The sequence below is a fragment of the Schistocerca cancellata genome, chromosome 5 (assembly GCF_023864275.1).
Source record: "Schistocerca cancellata isolate TAMUIC-IGC-003103 chromosome 5, iqSchCanc2.1, whole genome shotgun sequence".
In the NCBI taxonomy this organism is placed as follows: Eukaryota; Metazoa; Arthropoda; class Insecta; order Orthoptera; family Acrididae; genus Schistocerca; species Schistocerca cancellata.
In genome coordinates this window covers 392411262-392431002 of record NC_064630.1, presented here as the reverse complement: position 1 = coordinate 392431002, position 19741 = coordinate 392411262, and the positions used below count along the sequence as shown (strand labels likewise).

Sequence of the window (19741 nt, the reverse complement as noted above, 5' to 3'; positions counted from 1 at the left end):
TGCAAAACAACTGCCTATATTCCCCAGTATGAGCCCTAATTGCTAGTATCTTGTCTTCGTGGTCCTTAGGCAAAATTTGTGACAGCAACAGAAGAATTATTCTGCACGCAGCTTCAAATTCAATTCTCTAAATTTTCTCAGTATTGTTCCTTGAAAAGAACATTGTGTTCCCTCCAGGCCTTCCTTTCTGAGTTCCCAAGTCATCTCCGTAATACCTCTGTGATGTTCGAAGCTATTGGTAATAAATCTAGCAGCATGCCTCTGAATCACTTTGATGTCTTCCTTTCATGGTGTATATGCCTCGGGAGATCCGGGAAAAACCTGGGAATTTTTTCGTCCAGGAGAAAACCGGGAAAAACCCGGGAATTTTTTAGAATTCCACGAAGTTTTCATTGTTTTAGTTACCAGTTAAATTATTGTGATTTTGACTGGTAAGAACCAATACTCTAATGAAGGATATTACTGTATCCCGCTTCTGCAGAATAGTACTGCAGCAACAAAACATGAACGAGAGAAAAAAAAAATGAAAATAAAACTCAAGTTGCCAAGGAAATGCACCATATACAACAAAACACAGTGCTCATACAAGCGTCTGCCAACCAAAGTGTGTCAAAGGCTTTAGGAAGAATATGCAGTGCTTCCTAACAACAAATTGCCTCCGATGAGCGTGATGTGACAGCTGTTTACATTAGATTTATTTGAGTAGTTGCGGGCGGGCTCTCGCGCATGTGCAGTTGAGTCGCGTATGAGTAGTACCTTCTCCCGCTTCTGGCTACAGACGTGTGGCTGCGTGCCACTATCTAAATTTCTCCGGTTCGGAAATATCGTAGATCCGGGGGTGATGCACAGAGCAATCTTTAGTTGTAGAGGGTAGGTGGGTAGTTTCCATGTGACCTGTGTTTACGTTTAGTGATTTTGCTGTTTCCTCTTTGTTTATTGCTCTCACATTAAATGAAAACAAAACGAATTTCTATGGCCGGGAGCTACAAAATGAATTAAAATACGTTCCCATAATTACGGAAGGCTAAAATATGTTGTTAGTTTCAGGTTTTATTTCAACCGTTCTGACAGTCAAGCATTAATCGCCTTGCAGAACAATGAAGTTATTTTTGTCAGTTTGCTGAAGAGATTTGGCTTTTATTAATCTTTTGCGCTAAGGGAGTCAATTTATTTGAAATGATGTGTTTAATTTCACACGGATAGATAGTTTCAACTGTTCGCTGCATTTCAAGTGCACGTTTTCCACCTTCTAGCTCGTATGGCATTATGCCATAATAAAGAACCAAACATGTGATAATACAGCACTGGTACTCAAAGAAAATTTAAATCTGAATCTGGATATATGATTGTGCACTTTAAGCCAAATTGTGCATTTTAGTATGGTTCACGAAATTCCGATGCTCTTGAAGTATCCTTTGATGTCTTGTTTCTTTTATGACGTAATGCAAGATCTTTTAATGTTTTACAAGTACGAACATGCGTCATCATAGCTGCGCATGCGCAGTGACACCTGTTATCTGGCAACTACTGAAACAAACCAATTTCTAACAGGTCACGGGAAAATATTGTGAATGGTGGTTTGAAAAGTGTTAGTTTCAAAGTAAATTTCCTTTTACACAAGATGAACTATGTGCGAGAATGTATGATGAATTTCTTAAATCACAGAGCGTTTGACTCTCATTTAGAAAACAACTCTTTGAGGATGACCCATCTAGAAGAGTTTCGAGCCCAGAAGATCAGACATTTGCGTAATTGTTAAAAATTTTACTAGCACATTTGTGTGATGTATATTAAAGTTTAACTTGCGCAAAAAGTTCAGCATTATATGTGGAATCTTAGCTTCTCTTGCAGCTTATTAATCTTAGAGTCCAATATTATTTGTGAAAGCTCCGTTTTTCTTGTAGCAACACTATGTGTATTAATTTAAACCATTAACTTTTCTTTTTTGTGTGTTCGTGCTTCTTAAGAGTGATCTTGCTATTGGTTGACTACATCACGTGTCTTACGCTGTCGTTGCTTCGGAAAGTAATGTGCAGTGTTTGATGGAATTCGAATTTATACCTCCCAAACACAAAAAAAAATACAGCGTACATGTTGCTGCACATCAAAGATCTTTCCCGAAGAAAATCTTAGCAACCCCTATTGAACGGCAAATGGTGAAGAATCATTCACACTTGTCTGCGAGGGTTGTCTGGAAGGTGTGGTGTGTGTTCTGTGTTAGCCATGATTTATTAGTTAGTGTGAATCATGCTTTAATCTACAATACCCACCCCTTCCAAAACCAATACAAACCCTCCCCTTTACATCACATCTCATAAAAGGTATAAAATGTTCTATAAAAATAGAAAATTATACACTGCAATCAAATAGTTGTTTAGTTAATTACTTTACACTATATTTTATACACACATAAAATACTCTGTTCGGTATATGTCTTCTAGACATCACTCAGTTTAAACATTATTTGATTTTATACCTTTCACTCAAATAATATTTTGTTCACTACATTTCATGTCTAGAGATCACTCTTCATCTGCGATTCTCTTAAATTGGTCCTAATATTGTTGTCATATCCGGTTACCTAATTACTAACATTATAGTTTAGTTTAAGAATTCAAGAACAGATTATAGAATAGTTTAAGAATTGAAGGGGATTCCGTGCAGGAAAACTAAGTTTGAAGAAACACCGAAAACAACGAGGGATCTGACGGTCGTCTCTCCGCCGGTTAACACAGAACATTAACGTCCCTGGGGGATAGATGACTCCGCCTGTGTCCCATGAATCTGATATTAACTTCAATTGAACAAGTGCAGACCAGTACCTCTCATTAAATTTTGTTTTAAAGTCTCCCCACTGCAGAACAATTACCACTTTCCTAGGTAACACAAGATTAGGTGACGATACATTTTTTTCTACTTTGTTTTGGATAAGCTTGAATTCTTTCCACATGTCATCTATAACCTTGCTAGTATCATTAAGTTTGGAAGAAGCAATAGTCTAAACATTGTCAGAGGTTATACCGTATTTACTCGAATCTAAGCCGCACTCGAATCTAAGCCGCACCTGAAAAATGAGACTCGAAATAAAGGAAAAAAAAATTTCCCGAATCTAAGCCGCACCTGAAATTTGAGACTCGAAATTCAAGGGGAGAGAAAAGTTGTAGGCCGCACCTTCAAATCGAAACAAAGTTGGTCCATTGTAATATGAGACACAATTTAGGTCGAATGAATGATGATACAGCTACAGTAGTTTGGTTCGAGTCGTAAGCTTAGCAGTTAAGCTTTACCACGTAGCTATTGCTATGCGTCAGGCGCTCCGTCCGTATTTATACGGGTGCCCTTTCTTTTTCACGTGCTTCGTCTGGTTTGAATCGATTGCTTATTTTTCTTTGATCTGATAAGTGCCGTTTTCTTTGTTATAGGTGTTTGCGTCACTCTTAAGCTGAAAATGCATTACTGCACTGTGTCATGCATTGTTTGTCGCATTCTGATAGTGCGTGTTTACGGCCTGTCGCGGCTCACGGCATGGCTTGCTTTTGTGCGCGCTACCGCCGCGTACAATTAAAAAAAAAAGAGAGGAATCGTCTCATTAGTGAAACAATGGCAAGAGACTGCTATTTGTTGTTACTTACACTGCTGCTTTCTTTGATAATGATCAACAAGAATCAAATAATAGACTGCGTATGATAGAACATGTTTTGAACGAGAGTTGGGCGAAAATTTTTCTCCGTTTGAAAAGCTTTGCGGCCGCTTCTTTATTCATCAAATTCTGCACAGAAATTAGAGTCATCTTAGATTTAAAAATCTAGTCACTTGCCGTGCTTCATTTCTGACTGTATCACTATTAGGCATAAGAATAATACGAATATAAACATGACACGAATACGTATATTCTTCTGCGTTTGCTGTTGTCTCACTCTAGTTTCGTAGTTTATTTGGTAGACAGGATTTAAATGAGATAGCAGCAAACATGAAAGAATACATGGCAAAATGTTTATATTCGTATTAGTCTTATGGTGAAGAGAATACTGTATGTGATTCAAATTTCATCAGGTTCCTATTAGCAACCATCTCTTCTCACACATAGGAAAAAATTCAGAACGTAGAGTTGGCCATATTGACAAACATCCCAAACAGTCTTGCCAGTCAGATTTTCGTAGTACACTGAAATTGTGCTACATTCGAAGATGAACAATACGGAATTTGTATTTACTTCGTTGGATAATGTATGAAAATGCAGTGGTCGAAACTCGCGGCGGAGGAAAAAAGCTCATCTTCAACTTTTTTTTTAAATTTATTTACTGACGCAGAGGTTTTGGCGCAAGTATTTATCTTTTTGCCTACAGAGCATGCTGCGTAGCGCTACATATATTCGACGGCAGAAGTTAGTTGTGGCGGCATGTACCAACATTTTTCATAACTTCCGCTTGCTTTGCACTCGATTCTAAGCCGCAGGCGGTTTTTTGGATTACGAAAACCGGAAAAAAAGTGCGGCTTAGATTCGAGTAAATACGGTACTCTCGGTAACTTTTCGATCTATAATTTGTTCAAATGTTTCCTCCAAACTACATACATTTATAATATCAAAGTTAGATGTATTCTCTTTGAAGTATTTACCAACATTATCCACTCGAGTACTGAGACCTGTAATTTGTGATTGAATAATCGGTATTAATTCCTTAGGCTGATCTATACTCTGTTTCAAGGTAATCATTCCCTGTCTTACATTATTTTATTCACTATTGTACACGTCTAACAAAGATTGTAAGTTTTCAATAGGTTCTGCTTCTACATTATTACATTTGGCATTGAATTCAGTTTTTAAAGCATCCATGCCTTCGCATAGATTACTAGATTCTTTGCTTTGAGTGTCTCTGACATTTAATGAACCTATATTCAATATTTGAATTTGTAGAGTTTCAGTCTGAGCCTTTAATTGAGAATTTATTAAGTCTAGTCCTTTATTTAGAATCTCACCTCGAGCCATTAATTTAGAATTTATTGAGTTTATTAAGTCTAGGTGTTTTTTAATTCACATCTAAAGCTGCACTCTGAGCATTGAAATGAGCACTCAAAGCTTCACTCTGGGCTTTGAAGTGAGTGTCTAATTTAGCATTTCAAGTTTTGATCAGATTTACTAAATCAGACCAGTCAGGCCCTTTTTTAGTGATTATCATAGCCATGGCTGGTTCTGACTTCTCTCCAACTTGTTGTATACTGTCCATAGGCTTTAGCTCTTGTGAGCATTTAATACTAATTATAATTATACCAATTACACAATCAAAATTCACCCCATGGTATTTTGTAATATTTCTTACTAGAGTAATAAAGTTTCTATCTCACGCTCACCCGGTGTAGAATTCTAGCTGTGTTGGTGAGCGGATGCATAATCAGCGCTGGTGAACAGCACTGGCGTCGGCGGCGTCAAATGTTGTTTTCGGCGTCGGTGAGCATATGTGGAATCAGAACTGGTGATCAGCGACTGGCGCCGGCGTCGTCGGTCTTAGGCTGGTTTCCACGTCTGCGTCCCCGCGATTTGGGTGAGAGCCAATTACTCCCCACACCGAATCTTCTTTGATGAATAATTCTTGTTGTATTTCTTCTTAGTCTAATATGTCGGAATCTTCTCTCTTTTCTTTTAGCATAATATCTTTCTTACGTCTTCTCTTTTATTGCCTTATTACTTGTCACCATTTGAATTTTTAGGTTGAATCCAATTCCATGAAACAGTTCTCTTGTCTGGTCGCCACGTTCTAACACTGCGCGACAGTAAGAAGTAGTGTGACTTTGGATTGCAACTAAAATCCACACCCCTTTCACATCAGTTGACTCACTTGATATGCACAGCCGATCTTCTTCTCTGGATAGCCGGCTATGTCGATCTCCAAAACCTCCTTCTCCGAAGAATAATGCTGGTTACAGGAATCTCTCTCTCTCTCTCTCTCTCTCTCTCTCTCTCTCTCTCTCTCTTTCTCTCTCTCCTCTTGAAATAAGTGGGTACTCGCAGAATACTTTTAGTTTAGCCTTGGTATATTTCAACTTCCACAAAGAACAAATTCACCACTTCTCACATAAATATTTGAATGTTTTAAGCCAACTGATTCGTCTAGCATTAGATTCGATAAAATACATTTTTTTAGCATAGTTTTGACAACCACATAATTATGAACCTGTCTTACTTCTAGCAAGTCCAACACATGAAGTACAATTAACTGTCTATAATCAGGTGTTCATTTTTCTTTAACAATAATCAAAGACTCTAAAACAGCAAGGAGTACTACATGATTACTTCTTGCTCTTCCAATACTGCTTCCGTGGTGCAAGTGGCAAACCCTTGTCAACGCCGTTTGACCGTCGCTGCTCGTGACTCCTTTCCATTCTGCACACACAAACGTGTCGTGCAGTATGTATGTTCTCTCACACTTATTTTTAAAATATTGTGTGTTTGAGATGGTAGAAGGATGAGTGGTTCTGCAATTTATGCGGAAATTCTCGAGGCACTACAAAGAGCATGGCATGAGTGTACTTGAAGGCAGTGACCACCTGGTATATATATTTTAAGATGGTTGTACTTTTATTTATTTACACAAATTATTGTTTTATATGTTTCATACAGGCTGTCCTAGGAGGAATGGTGAATATTCAGGCATAGGACAGGGATCGCCATTCAAAGCAAAAAAGTCCAATAAACATGGTTTCTAAAATACATACATTAAGAGCTACGAGCACTTCATCGTCTTCACCATTGTGAAACATATCACTTCTACTGAACAAGTGCTCACAGTTCTTTAAAGGCATGCATTTTAGAACTCACTTTTACTAGACAACTTGTTGTTTTGATCCGTACTATTTCCTCTTACAATATGAAATTCAAAGAGCTTGCAGTAGAAGAGATTTGTTTCGTAGTATCGAAGTGCTTATAGCTCTTAAGACATACATTTTATTGCCTGTGTTTACTAGACTGCTTTGCTGTGAACAATCATTCCTGTTGTATCCCGATTATTGACCATTCCCTCTGGGACAACCTGTATAGTCATTTTAATAAATATTATGGTTAAGGAACTAACTAAGAAGGAGTAATACAGCTCAGTGGCATCACATATGATCAGTAAGTACTTGCCAATGTTTACGGAAACTTTGTTGATTTCCATGAATTTTGTATCTCCTGCAGTTTTGCATAATTACATAGTTTTCAAGGCTGACAGAAATTGCAGCCAACAGAAATTATGTACCATGTTAGAGATAAAAGTGATAGGACTCTGTTTTCATGGTTGTATTTTTGCTCAGAAGCCACAGATCATAAGAACTAATGCGTGCTGTTGCAACATTGGCACAATGCTGCCATTGGTCTGCTAGTAAAAGTAACTTCTTTGGTATGCTTAGAGACCTGAAAAATTTGCATTTTGTGATAAATGCGAATATAGTTGCAAATTATGCTTCAGAATATGAAATGCAAGATTACGTAATAAATGCTATTACTGAGTGAAATGTATCCAGATGAAATATTTTATCAGAGATAATTCAGAATAGTTATATTTTTGTGTATAATTATCAAAATGTAATGAATTTTTGGTTGCTGTTATTGCATATCATTTGGCGAAATCCATTTGGAAAGATAATATGTGTAAGGATGTGTTTCCAAAGCAGAAAGGGTATGGACACAATGATGTATCAGTCTGCTCAATGCTCTGTTAACATGTCAATTATGGGTGGTTGAATGGTCTCTATACAAGCCGTGTAATGTAGTAGGACTCATCTGTGAGGTGTAGTATCTTTGAACGAAAAAGTATATATCTTTGTTTGCTGGCTTAAGATTAAAAATTGGTATAATCACACATTCACATGCAACACAGCTTCCAGAATATGAAAACTAAATTTTGGAAACCATTTTTCACTGATTCTCTTCTTATCGCTCTGCAGCGTTAATTAGTGCGACTGTGTCAAGCAGTGCACCACTAGTGGTGTATTTGAATATTATGGGATTGTTTTTCCGACTCATCTGCATTAACCTATATTTTTCTACAGTAGAATAAATTGCCACTCATCACATCAACTAGAAATTTTCCCTAAATCATCTCGTATTCTCCTACAGTCTGCACTATAGAGACCGGAAAAAAACCCTGTCATTGTATTTCAACCACGCAGGAAGTCTTCCCCTAATATGTGAATAGAGCTATTTTCAATTTTACTTCTATGCTAAGTACTTTGTCATTTCCGTTTGTAGCATTGTCTTGTATGGGTCGGACAGCTGTAGGTGGCCACAAATGGGTTGAAATCAACATTTTGCTGATTTTGTAATTGTAGAGTGGATGCGAAAAGAGAAATGTTGAGAAATACCTTAAATGAGACAGCAACAGTGTTTACTAGTGAGTAAATGCTGCTGATTTTCAACATGATCAATTGGTGGAAGCTAAACATAGCCAAAACAGGAAAGTAAGAAAAGCTTATTTCAGAAAAAACTTCTTTCTGTTAATAGTCAGTTTCCTCACACAAAGGCTTTGTCATAAGGCACATAACATGACAACCTTTTAAATTTATGTGTCTTAATTTTTTAAGTAAATAAATAATTTATAAATGAAATTTGCCAAAAATAGATGAGTATTTCATTAAAAATAATGCTAATTTTGCCAAAAAAAGCTACACTTTCAGGTCCCTAGGAATAATGTGTCAAAGTGCATGATGAAAGTGTGTGGACGAGACAGATGTCTCTTGGCAACCGGTAGTTATTGGGGGTGTGTTATGCAGGTGCAGTGTTGGTCTGGGTCTGTTTTTCCTGTCATAGGCTTGGACAATTAGTTTTGACTAAAATGGATAAAGGTGATCATGAAACTGATTTAGACATCAGTGTGTTCCCCAATCTGTGTTAAGAGTTTGAAACTTAGGTCAATGAATTGAAGAAAATTGGGTGGATTTACATGATCAACCAGCTCAAAGCTACTGCTTGAACTGATTGACCATATTTCATATTAATTAGAGTGGCTGTTATGCGGCTAATCAATTCACAAAAAAATCCAGCCAAATTATTCGCCATGTTTCATGAATAAGACCATGTTCTGCTTTAAGTATATTAGAAATTAGTGGGAAGTCTTTCATAGATATTGGACTCTCTTTCCTGGAGGTAGAATGCTGTAGTAATAGCAAAACTGTATACTTTTAGTTACGTGCTTATTGTCTTAGCAATCAACAGTAGCATAACTGCGGAGGTTTAACCACAAGTTTGGTCTTGGCTGCTTTTTGAAAATTTGCTGTTTCCCCGCTCTGTCGCAGTGTGAACGAACTGCTGATATAAGACCCTCTATTGACTTTCCAGTTATTCTGTTAGTTAGAAAGAGAAATTAATTTAAAATTTTAAGCTGCCATTGGTTACCAGTGTTGATTTTTCAGCCTTTTATTCTGGCTAATTTCTCACCTCAGGGGATTTAAGGATTTTTCCCTTCAGTAGATTTAAGTCCGGCGCCATATGCTGCACGCGCTCGTGCGTGCGCGCTCCCGCTCACACGCACACACACACACACACACACACACACACACACACACACACACACACACACACAACAGCAACACAGTTTTTTCTTATGTAGGTTAAATCATCGTTTGCCTTGCTTTACAGCTGTTCATCCAGGAAGCATAATTAGATACAGGGTTTTTAACAGGTCCTGTGGGTGCTTATTCTGTAGGTATTAAAAAAAGTGGGTATTTCTCGCTCCTGCATGTGGAACATTTTGTTCATTTTGCTTCAGTTAGTGTTTTATGACATTTACAAGTTGTTTAACTAGGGACAGGAAAATTTCATGGAAACAATAACTAGAAATTAGCAGTTATTAGCAAAATAATGTGAAATCTGTGATGTTTATGACATATTGTGAAATTTGTAACTTTGCAATGTGTAAAACAATTATAAAAACAAAGATTGCAAATTTATGAATATTCTTAACTGATAGTTACTGAATGTTAAAACTGCATTTTGGCTTCTAATCTCCTCAAGGCTGGGGGTTCGCGAGTGGTCTTAAAATAACAGTTCATTTACTGTGCAATGAACATTGATTTGATGAATAAATAGTGCCGAAATTAACAAAAAAAAACACAACTAAATTACACAAAAAACACCACTAAATTTGGCAAAAAACACCGTATTTGACAAAAAAAGCACTGAATTAAGTAAAAAAACACTGAATTCAGTAAAAAACACCTAATTTTATAGGAAAAAACACAGTAAACAACACCGAATTTGGCAAAAAAGCCAACACCAAACTTAGTGAAAAAGAAATACCAACACCAAATTCGCCAAAAAACAATACCGAATTTTTTCATGAAATAAAACAATTTTTTCTGTCCCTATGTATAAAATTTACACTTTATTTCCTATTTGGAGCTGTAACAGCAATCAGTTTTTTGTAACAGCAGTAAAAAAAAGGGATTTCTATAAATCATTTGTGTCAGCGAAGGGATTAGGTATAACTGGTTGAAATTTTGTGGCCATTTAAACCTTTGTGTGAAATTAAAGCAGATCATAAAGTTTCATTTCAATCAAAATTTTAGATATTGAATATTTCAAACGTGAATATTATTTCCTTAGGTTTTAATTTGAGAGAGAAGACTTGTTTGGCTGTTTCGAGCATACAGTATCATGCGGGAAGGTAAGTTTTGTATTGGCCTGCATATGTTGTTTACATTATGTTCAGATTAATAGTATCTAAGACTTGTTTGAATCATTCTCTTCCATAGCTAATTTATAACAAGAGAGTGAACATTTTCATTCAGTGAATGTTCACTTCATAAAATGTATGTAAAGCATTTTTAATCTAGCCTGCCGGCTGTGTCTGTCATTCTTTCCAGGCTGATCTCACTCAGTGGCAGTCTCTCACTGTGTAGCTGGATAGTAGAGTGAAGACCTCCACTTAACAACACTTGGAATCTCGTGAGACAAGATAAGTTAGAATGCAAATGTTTAGAAGTTGATGAATTTAACACCTTATGCGGAATCACTATCTCTTTGTTCGTAGTCTGAATATTTACATTTGCATGACTTTATGCAGGCCAATGCAGACATAGTCTTTAGTCTCCTAAATATTTTTTGTTGTGAATGCTATATAAAAACTTGAATAATTTAAGCATCATGTGTAAAGTCCATAATTTTCAAATGAAATGTTCGGGAACTTCTAACAGGCATAAAAATAATTGCTAAACATTGAGTTTTCAGACTGAGAAGTACCATCTTGCAGGGGGGGAGGGGTGGGCGTGGGGAGCTGGTTGGCTATCTGTCAATGCAGTAAAGGAGCTGTAGGTAACTAAAGGTTGTTTCAGAACAACAGAAGTGTTTAGTTTTTGAACAAGTTAATTTTACTTATGAAAGATGACCTCATATTACTTTCAAAGAATAATTCAGTTTGTGGTTGCATAGCTCATGAAATATTTGTTTTGGAAATAGTTCTACACTAACATTTTTATTTATTTGTATTTGATTTCTTTTGCTCCTATTTTCAGGGCCGTGACCCCATTCTCAAGTTCTCATTTATTTATACCATCCAAACCATGAGCTGGAATCGGGCTACAGCCCTAAAACTTAGGCTGCAGAATTTCTAATTACAAAACACTTCTGTAACAGCTCTCAAAAGCAGAAATAATTTTCAGCTGATAGGATAGGGGCCAGGGAGGGGGCTGTGAAAATATATACCCGTATAATGAAAAATGAGCAGTGAAGAATGAAAGTATATCAGGATTGACAAAAGTGAAGAATTAAATACGGAAGGGTGACCAAACAAATTATTGTGCACATTGAATGTGTGGAAGGTTACACTCTTCAACTGCTTTGATACCATTCTAATTGTTCCTCTCTTAACCAGGTTTGAAATAACACTCACTTTTGTCATCTGACCACACAGTTTCAGGTTTTAATTCTTTTTAAAGTCAAATAATTTGTGGGTAAGGCAAACCAAAGACTGCATTTTATTGGCAGGACACTTAGAAAACGTAAAAGATCTATTAAAGAGGCTGCCTACAGTACGCTTGTCCCCCTCTCTCAGAATATTGCTGCATGGTGTGGGATCCTTGCGAGAAAGGATTGACGGAGTACATTGATAAAGTTAAAAGAAGGATAGCATGTTTTGTATTATTGCGAAATAGGGGAGAGAGTCTCACTGAATGATACAGGATTTGGGGTGGACGCCATTAAAACAAAGGCATTTTTCATTGCGGCGGAATCTTCTCACAAAATTTTGATCACCAACTTTCTTCTCCGAATGCGAAAATATTTTGTTGATGCTGACCTACATAGGGAGAAACAATCATCATAATAAAATAAGGGAACTCAGAGCTCACACGGAAAGATATAGGTTTTTGTTTTTCTGTGCACTATACGAGATTGGAATAATAGAGAATTGTGAAGGTGGTTCAATTAACTCTCTGCCAGGCACTTAAATGTGATTTGCAGAGTATCCATGTAGGTGTAGATGTTTTATCTTCGAAGCTGTAACCAAGTTAAAAAAATCTTTTTCTATCTAGCTACTTGTATAAGTTTATCATTGGAACTTAGTAAAAGTTGGCAAGAGTTCAGTGAAGTTAGTGTGTAGGCCTTTTACTTCACAGAACAGGATGGCAGCATTCCAGCTGAAAATAATGCTTCATGGCTCTTCTTTAAAATTTGAATTTTTTTATACTCTACATATTTCAGTGACTTTTTCTCTGATGGTGTACAACAAGAGGAACACTTAACATTTGATTCTCAAGAGCCACTTTAGGAGCACCAAGTTCAGAAGTACAAAATAAGAAATCTGTAGCTCTTAATCTTAAGATATATAATTTGACAATAGAAAATCCTGCATGTAACGTAACAGTATTACGACAAGGAAAGTTGCTACTCTCCATACAAAGGAGATGCTGAGTTACAGATACGCACAACAAAAAGATTGTCACAATTATTTGTGACAAGTCTTTAATTTGAAATATTCATACCAGGAAAATTTTGATAAGCACTGTGTTTATCGACTTGTTTCAAGCATTTTTATTGGTTATAAGCCAGTGACAGATTTAGATATATGTGGGAGTATACATCAGAAAATGCAGTAGCCCTTGTGCTTTGTAAAAGATGGATTACAGCTAAAAGCTCGACACTTATATTTTCAATCCTGATGACACATGTGACAGACTTGGAACAGTATGTATTTTGTTGTAGTCCTAATGACTGCTCATTCCCTCCTTGTGAAGGTGAGTGCGGGGGACTAGAAATAAATATGACGATGAATATCTGTTTTAATTGTAAATTTTAAAATATATATGATGCAGTAGATAATGTCGGAAATTTCTTGAGGGTCTTTGCGGATAATGCTGTTATATACAGAGAATTTGCAATGATAGAAAATTGTAGCAAACTGCAGGAAGACCTGCAGAGGATAGACACTTGATGCAGGGAGTAGCAGTTGAACCTCAACATAAACAAATGAAAAAAATTGCAATACACGGACAGGAAGACCATTTATTATATGATTATGCAATTGCAGAACAATCGCTAGAAGCAGGTACTTCTGTAAAATATCTAGCAGTTTGTGTATGGATTAATTTAAAATGGAATGACAACATGAAATTAATCAGGAGTAAGGCAGATGCCAAACTGAGAGAGTCATTGAAACAATCCACAGAAAAATGTTGACTATCATCAAAGAAAGTAACTTACAAACCTCTTCTTTGACCAAAACTTAAATATTGCTCATCAGTATGGGATCTGTACCAGATAGGACTGAGCGAGGTGGCGCAGTGGTAAGACACTGGACTCGCATTCGGAAGGACGACGGTTCAATCCCGCGTCCGGCCATCCTGATTTAGGTTTTCCGTGATTTCCCTAAATCACTCCAGGCAAATGCCGGGATGGTTCCTATGAAAGGGCACGGCCGACTTCCTTCCCTAATCCGATGAGACCGATGACCACGCTGTCTGGTCTCCTTCCCCAAACCAACCAACCAACCAACCAGATAGGACTGGTCGAGGTAATAGAGAAGTCCCAAAGAAGTGAAGCACGTTTTGTTAAAAGATTCATTTAGTAAGCAAGAAAGTGTTATAGAGGTGCTCAGCCAACTCTAGTGGCAGACACTGCAAGAGAGACATTCTGCTTTATGGTATGGTCTCCTGCTAAAAGTACTGAGAGCATATATTGGTAGAGGAGTCAACCAATATATTGTTTGCTCCTATGTGTATTTCACATGTATTTCACAAAAAGCCCATCAAGATAGAATTAGAGAGATTCAAGCCTACATGCAAGCTTCCTAGCAGTTGCTCATCCTGTGAGCCATATGTGACTGGAACAGGAGAAAGGGGGAAGTGACACCAGTACACAAAGTACTATTCATCACAGACCGTAAGGGGCTTGTGGGGTGTAAATGTAGACGTATATTGTTTTTCATCATGTTAATTTATAGGAACTACATCTTTTCAGACTTTCAAATAAATCTAGCCAAAGAAATTGTTCAGTTAAGTGGTTATTGTTGTGTTTTGATATCTTGACATCCAAAAATAAATATTAAAGAGAGAAGGTTAGCCCAATTTGTAAATAAAGGCTGCATAGGACTTCATTCTTCTGCAAGATTGTGGATATTTCTGTAGCTATCACCATAATGTCCAAGACATTATGATTAAATTTATAGAGATATTCTGAAAAGTAATACTGGTGCAAAGCGTGTTTAAATTAAGATTGCAAAAAGTTGTAAAATTTGATTATGCATGAGTGTGATTAAATTGGTAGTAAATTCGGGGAAAATGAAGTATGTACTTAGAGGGATAGTAGAATGAATTTAGTGCAAGTAGAACAAAAAAATAAGGAAAACCACAAAAAAGAGAGCGTACGACGTCCCCATTTGACCAATTTTTAAGTTCTTATCATCAGCCTGGGACCCTTACTTAGGTAGAAATAATGGAGGAGATAGTGTTCATGGTGGTTCATTTAGTCAGCACAGGAGCGCACCTAAGAGACATTGTGCATCAGAGATGTATTGTTGAAATTCCTAGAAAAACATCTTCCAAGTAGAGTTAAGCAATGTATTACTTCATACCACATATATCTCATGAAATTTCAATGATTAAAAATGAGAGAAATTCAAGCTTTTTGAGAGGTTTACTAACAGTTGTTATTTCCAATGAATCAGGAAGGGTTTGTGTTAGTGGTGTACTTGTACGCTCCAGTGTACAATGGTTTGTGCAGCTCAAATGCATATGTTGAAATTGTTTGATATAATATGAGCAAAGGTTCTGTTATTTACACTTTAGAACGTTGGTTCAGCCAAAAACTGGAAGTGAAGGATATGATCTGCACAGTAAGACACACAGACACTAATCAGTTTGGTCCCCCATTTAATCTACTTGTAAATTGTGTTTCGGCAATTTATTAACAAAATATAAGTGCATATAAAATGTTTCTAAATAATAAAGAAGTAGCAAAATACCATGTGGCTCATTGTGAAATTTACCTACTTGTCACTTCTTGAAGTTTATTACTAAAATAAGTACTCTATTTTGACTTGTCTTCAGACAATCTGTGGTATTCTAGAATGAGTGACGTATCTTGTCTAAGGAATACTGGTCAATTTTTCATTAGTACTCTTGTTTCAGTTCAGTGCTGTTTGCAGAATGTGTACAGTACAACAAGACGAACTGCAGACATAACATCGAAAGTCATAAAACATTGTCATTATTTGCAATGAATACATTCTGTTTAAATAACTGTTGTCATGCCTTGGACCGTAAAAACTGATAAATGGTCAACTTCCTAAGATTACTCATATGATGTTTGAATTGATGAGTTGTATGTACACATTCAGTTGCTGTATGCCAAAGGAAATTCATTCTCTCTCTCTCTCTCTCTCTCTCTCTCTCTCTCTCTCACTGTGTGTGTGTGTGTGTGTGTGTGTGTGTGTGTGTGTGTGTGCGTGCGTGCAAAAAGCAAGGGGCATGAGTTGCCATGGGTCGGCTATGGTCATTGGTCTCTTGCATGATGTAAAGAATTGGAACAGCCAAGTCCGAAAGAGCTTGCATTTAATTCTCTGATTATGTTAGTCATGTATGGTGATGAAATAAGTTCTTGTTTATTTGGGCAATAACTGGTTATTTCATCATGATACAATCACATTTAATAAATATTTGGTACGCTGTTTCAGGCATAAAACAGGATTAAAGGAACTAGAAGTTCTGAGGCGTCTGAATGATGCAGATCCTGATGACAAATTCCACTGTTTGAGGCTATTCAGGCATTTTTTTCACAAAAACCATTTGTGTATGGTGTTTGAACCTTTGAGTATGAACTTGAGAGAGGTGAGCTTCATATTACAGTTTAAACAAACACTGTACTGTGCAGTTACATGTTGTCTGCTCATGTTTTGTGTGTGCTGCTGTAAATATGGAAACTACAAAAATTTGTTAACAAATTTTCACAGGTTTTGAAGAAGTATGGAAAAGATGTTGGGCTTCATGTAAAAGCAGTTCGTTCTTATAGCCAGCAGTTATTTTTAGCCCTGAAACTTTTAAAGAAGGCAAACATTCTCCATGCAGATATTAAACCTGACAATATCTTAGTAAGTAAAAGAACAATCAGTTGAAGCGTGTTATATTGTGTGTAAAATTATGTTACAGTAAAGGTAATCATCTCTTCTTTGTTTCCCAGGTTAGTGAGAGTAAACTAGTATTAAAATTGTGTGACTTTGGATCTGCTTCACATGTGGCTGAAAATGAAATTACACCTTACTTAGTGAGCAGATTTTACCGAGCACCTGAAATAAGTAAGTTCTTATTCTTAAGATTTTGGACCAATATGCTTTCAATTTAATATTGCTGAAAATATTTGCTTTTTCTAGTTCTAGGCATTCCATATGATTTTGGGATTGATATGTGGTCAGCTGGTTGCACCATATATGAACTGTATACAGGAAAAATCATGTTTGCTGGAAAAACAAATAACCAGGTATGAAATATTTTGACAATAAAATCAATGTTGAACATGTTACTACTTCTTATTGTAATGAAAATTAAAGCTGGCTTTAGTGCTTTTCGTGTTGTACACATTTCACACTGAAAAATTTACTTGACATGTAGCATTGTGCATGTCTTTAAAGAAAGGAATTGCCTAATGCAAATAATGGTAGTTGACCAGGAATAGCATTATTTGGTAAGATATCGTCTGTGTGTGTGTGTGTGTGTGTGTGTGTGTGTGTGTGTGTGTGTGTGTGTGTTGGGGGGGGGGTAAATTTTTTGTCACTCATAATTTTAGTCAAAACAAAACGCCTAGAGTTGAAGATTTTCAGTCAGAATAACTATGATCCTTGAGAGAACGAACTTTGGCAAAATTTTGCTATTAGAATATAAGATACAGGTGGAATATCCTCATACTTGAGAATAATGTATTAATCCCAGTACCACAGAAGGCAGGTGTGTTGCCAAACCATCATTTTGATAAAACATCATTGCAAAATACTAACACAAATTACAGAAGAAACGTGGAATGAAAGTTAAAAACCAACTTGGATGGAGATTTTTTTTGTTACAGATAACATATGAACACACGAAGCAGTACTGACACAGTACTACTGACCCTATGAGTTATTTTTGAAGAAAGACAAATCAGCATTTATAGCTTTTGTAGATTGACCATGAAGCATATTCCACCTAACTCCTGACTTGATCGACATGTTGTGCGATCATGATTTAGGCTCCATTGACTGAATGACTGAAGCAAAATAACCATAAAGCATATTCCAAATAACTCGTGCCTTCACCTTCATTTGGTACAGCCAGCAGTCACAATTCAGGCTCCTGTGACCAAAAGAGTGAAGGGGAAAAGAAAGTCCATTCCGATTCGTACACACCGCTTGACTTTGTGTTGGAGTTCCAGAACAGTGTCATGCAGTTGGAATGGAAAGCTCTGTGTGAGACAGGGAGAAAGATCAGTGATAAATGAGTGTGTATGGAAAGCACTGCAGACTACTGCATAATGGACAACAAAGTGTGTTCACATCAAATGGTAATTGTGGTGGATGTTCATAGATTGCTTAGAGAAAGTAATTCATCTGTTGAATTTCCTATTTCTGCTCTTTCACACCCATCAGCGAAAGAATTCTTTCAATCTATCTTTCTCCAATAAAAATTCTTTTCACTGCATCTATGAGAATTTAATTTTTTTTCCCTTAAATAAGGGTTTGGAGTTATCTCACGTACACAAAAGGATTGACAGGGAGTGTAATGTCCACCTTTATATAGTATTTATTAATCACAGGCTATTGTGTGCTTAAAATTAAAGTGTAGTTTATATTGAACTCAACAGGGATTCACTTTTAAGCTACATGTAAAATTACCAATGAGTGTTGTTTAAAGAAAGGGCAAAAAATAAACAACACACATTTTATGTAAATATTTGTTTATTGGAGTATTGATACAGAATGAGCGTGATAGGAAAATTTCAGAATATGCATTAAATAATGTCTCTCGTTCTATGAAAAAATAGTGAGACTAGTTTGCTGTTTTCTTCCAACTGACAAGTGTTGTCACTTTAGCTGATTGATGCTGCAATAACTGACTGAACTAATAAAAAGTAGCTCCTTATTCCATAAAATCTTTATAAAGCTAGTGAAATATGTATTTCATCATCGTCCTCAGTGTCACCATCTGCACCATAATTTACTTTAGCGTGTTTCTTCGCAATAGACTCTCACATCCAACTAGGGTTTCAAAAATGGTTCAAATGGCTCTGAGCACTATGGGACTCAACTGCTGAGGTCATTAGTCCCCTAGAACTTAGAACTAGTTAAACCTAACTAACCTAAGGACATCACAAACATCCATGCCCGAGGCAGGATTCGAACCTGCGACCGTAGCGGTCTTGCGGTTCCAGACTGCAGCGCCTTTAACCGCACGGCCACTTTGGCCAGCCAACTAGGGTTTAAAAGTCAAGATGTTGTCAAGGGAAACAGTCCAGAAATATCTCAATTACTAATACATCTGTCGGACTTTCTGTTCTTCTTTACAAAAATGGTGTCAAAGCCAGAATTGTCTGTCATTATTGTCTATCTCTCAATGAATGAAATTCAGCCCAGCATAACAGCCATTTTGTATTTTGCTTACACATATTAAATTATGTCCAGTTCGGAAGTGAAGGTGACTTCTACAGTTACGGTAGCAGCAAAATCAATACATTAGCATTCCTGATAAAGCAATAATACAAAAAAATCTTTCTGAGGGAACTGCTGTTGAATCTCAAGTACATGGTAGTACTTACATGTTCTTAGAGCACTTGATTTTATGCCACCCATTGTTAATGGCAGTGCCTTTTCATTTTCATCAGTATTATACGTAACAGTACTGTCAATTTTGCCTCAGTCGTAAATTCCCTTTATGACAATAGTAGTTTCCTGAAGGAACTAAATTGTAAAAAGCCCCCTCCCCTTCCAAGTGCTGTTGGAACTGAAAATGTTTCTGGACCCGTGTCCTTGTATTAATCGTAGCAAGGTATTGTTCTTCTCGTATTCCATGGCCTCACATTCTCCACTTAAATTTATGATGATAATTGAGCCGAACTACCCAGAAATTCATTGTTTCCAATCCCCAGTGTGATTTCTTGTGTATTTTCTCAGAATACTTTTCAGCCTGAAAGAATGTTTTCACTCCTTATTTTATGGTACCATTTTAGGACAGTGTAAACTCTGAATGATGATCCACCAATATTTTTTGTTACAGTGCAGAAGAACTTTTATTTTCAGCATTTAGAAATATC

General features: G+C 36.6%; 1 protein-coding gene across 1 annotated transcript in view; it reads left to right on the top strand.

The window, feature by feature from the left end:
* Positions 1-19741, top strand: part of LOC126188230 (serine/threonine-protein kinase PRP4 homolog) — a 135009-nt gene that overhangs the window by 92358 nt on the left and 22910 nt on the right. Inside the window, exons 11-14 of the mRNA XM_049929782.1 lie at positions 16140-16293; positions 16416-16553; positions 16643-16757; positions 16833-16939. Of these exons, the coding sequence (XP_049785739.1) occupies positions 16140-16293; positions 16416-16553; positions 16643-16757; positions 16833-16939 (514 nt within the window). The remainder of the gene's footprint in view (positions 1-16139; positions 16294-16415; positions 16554-16642; positions 16758-16832; positions 16940-19741) is intronic.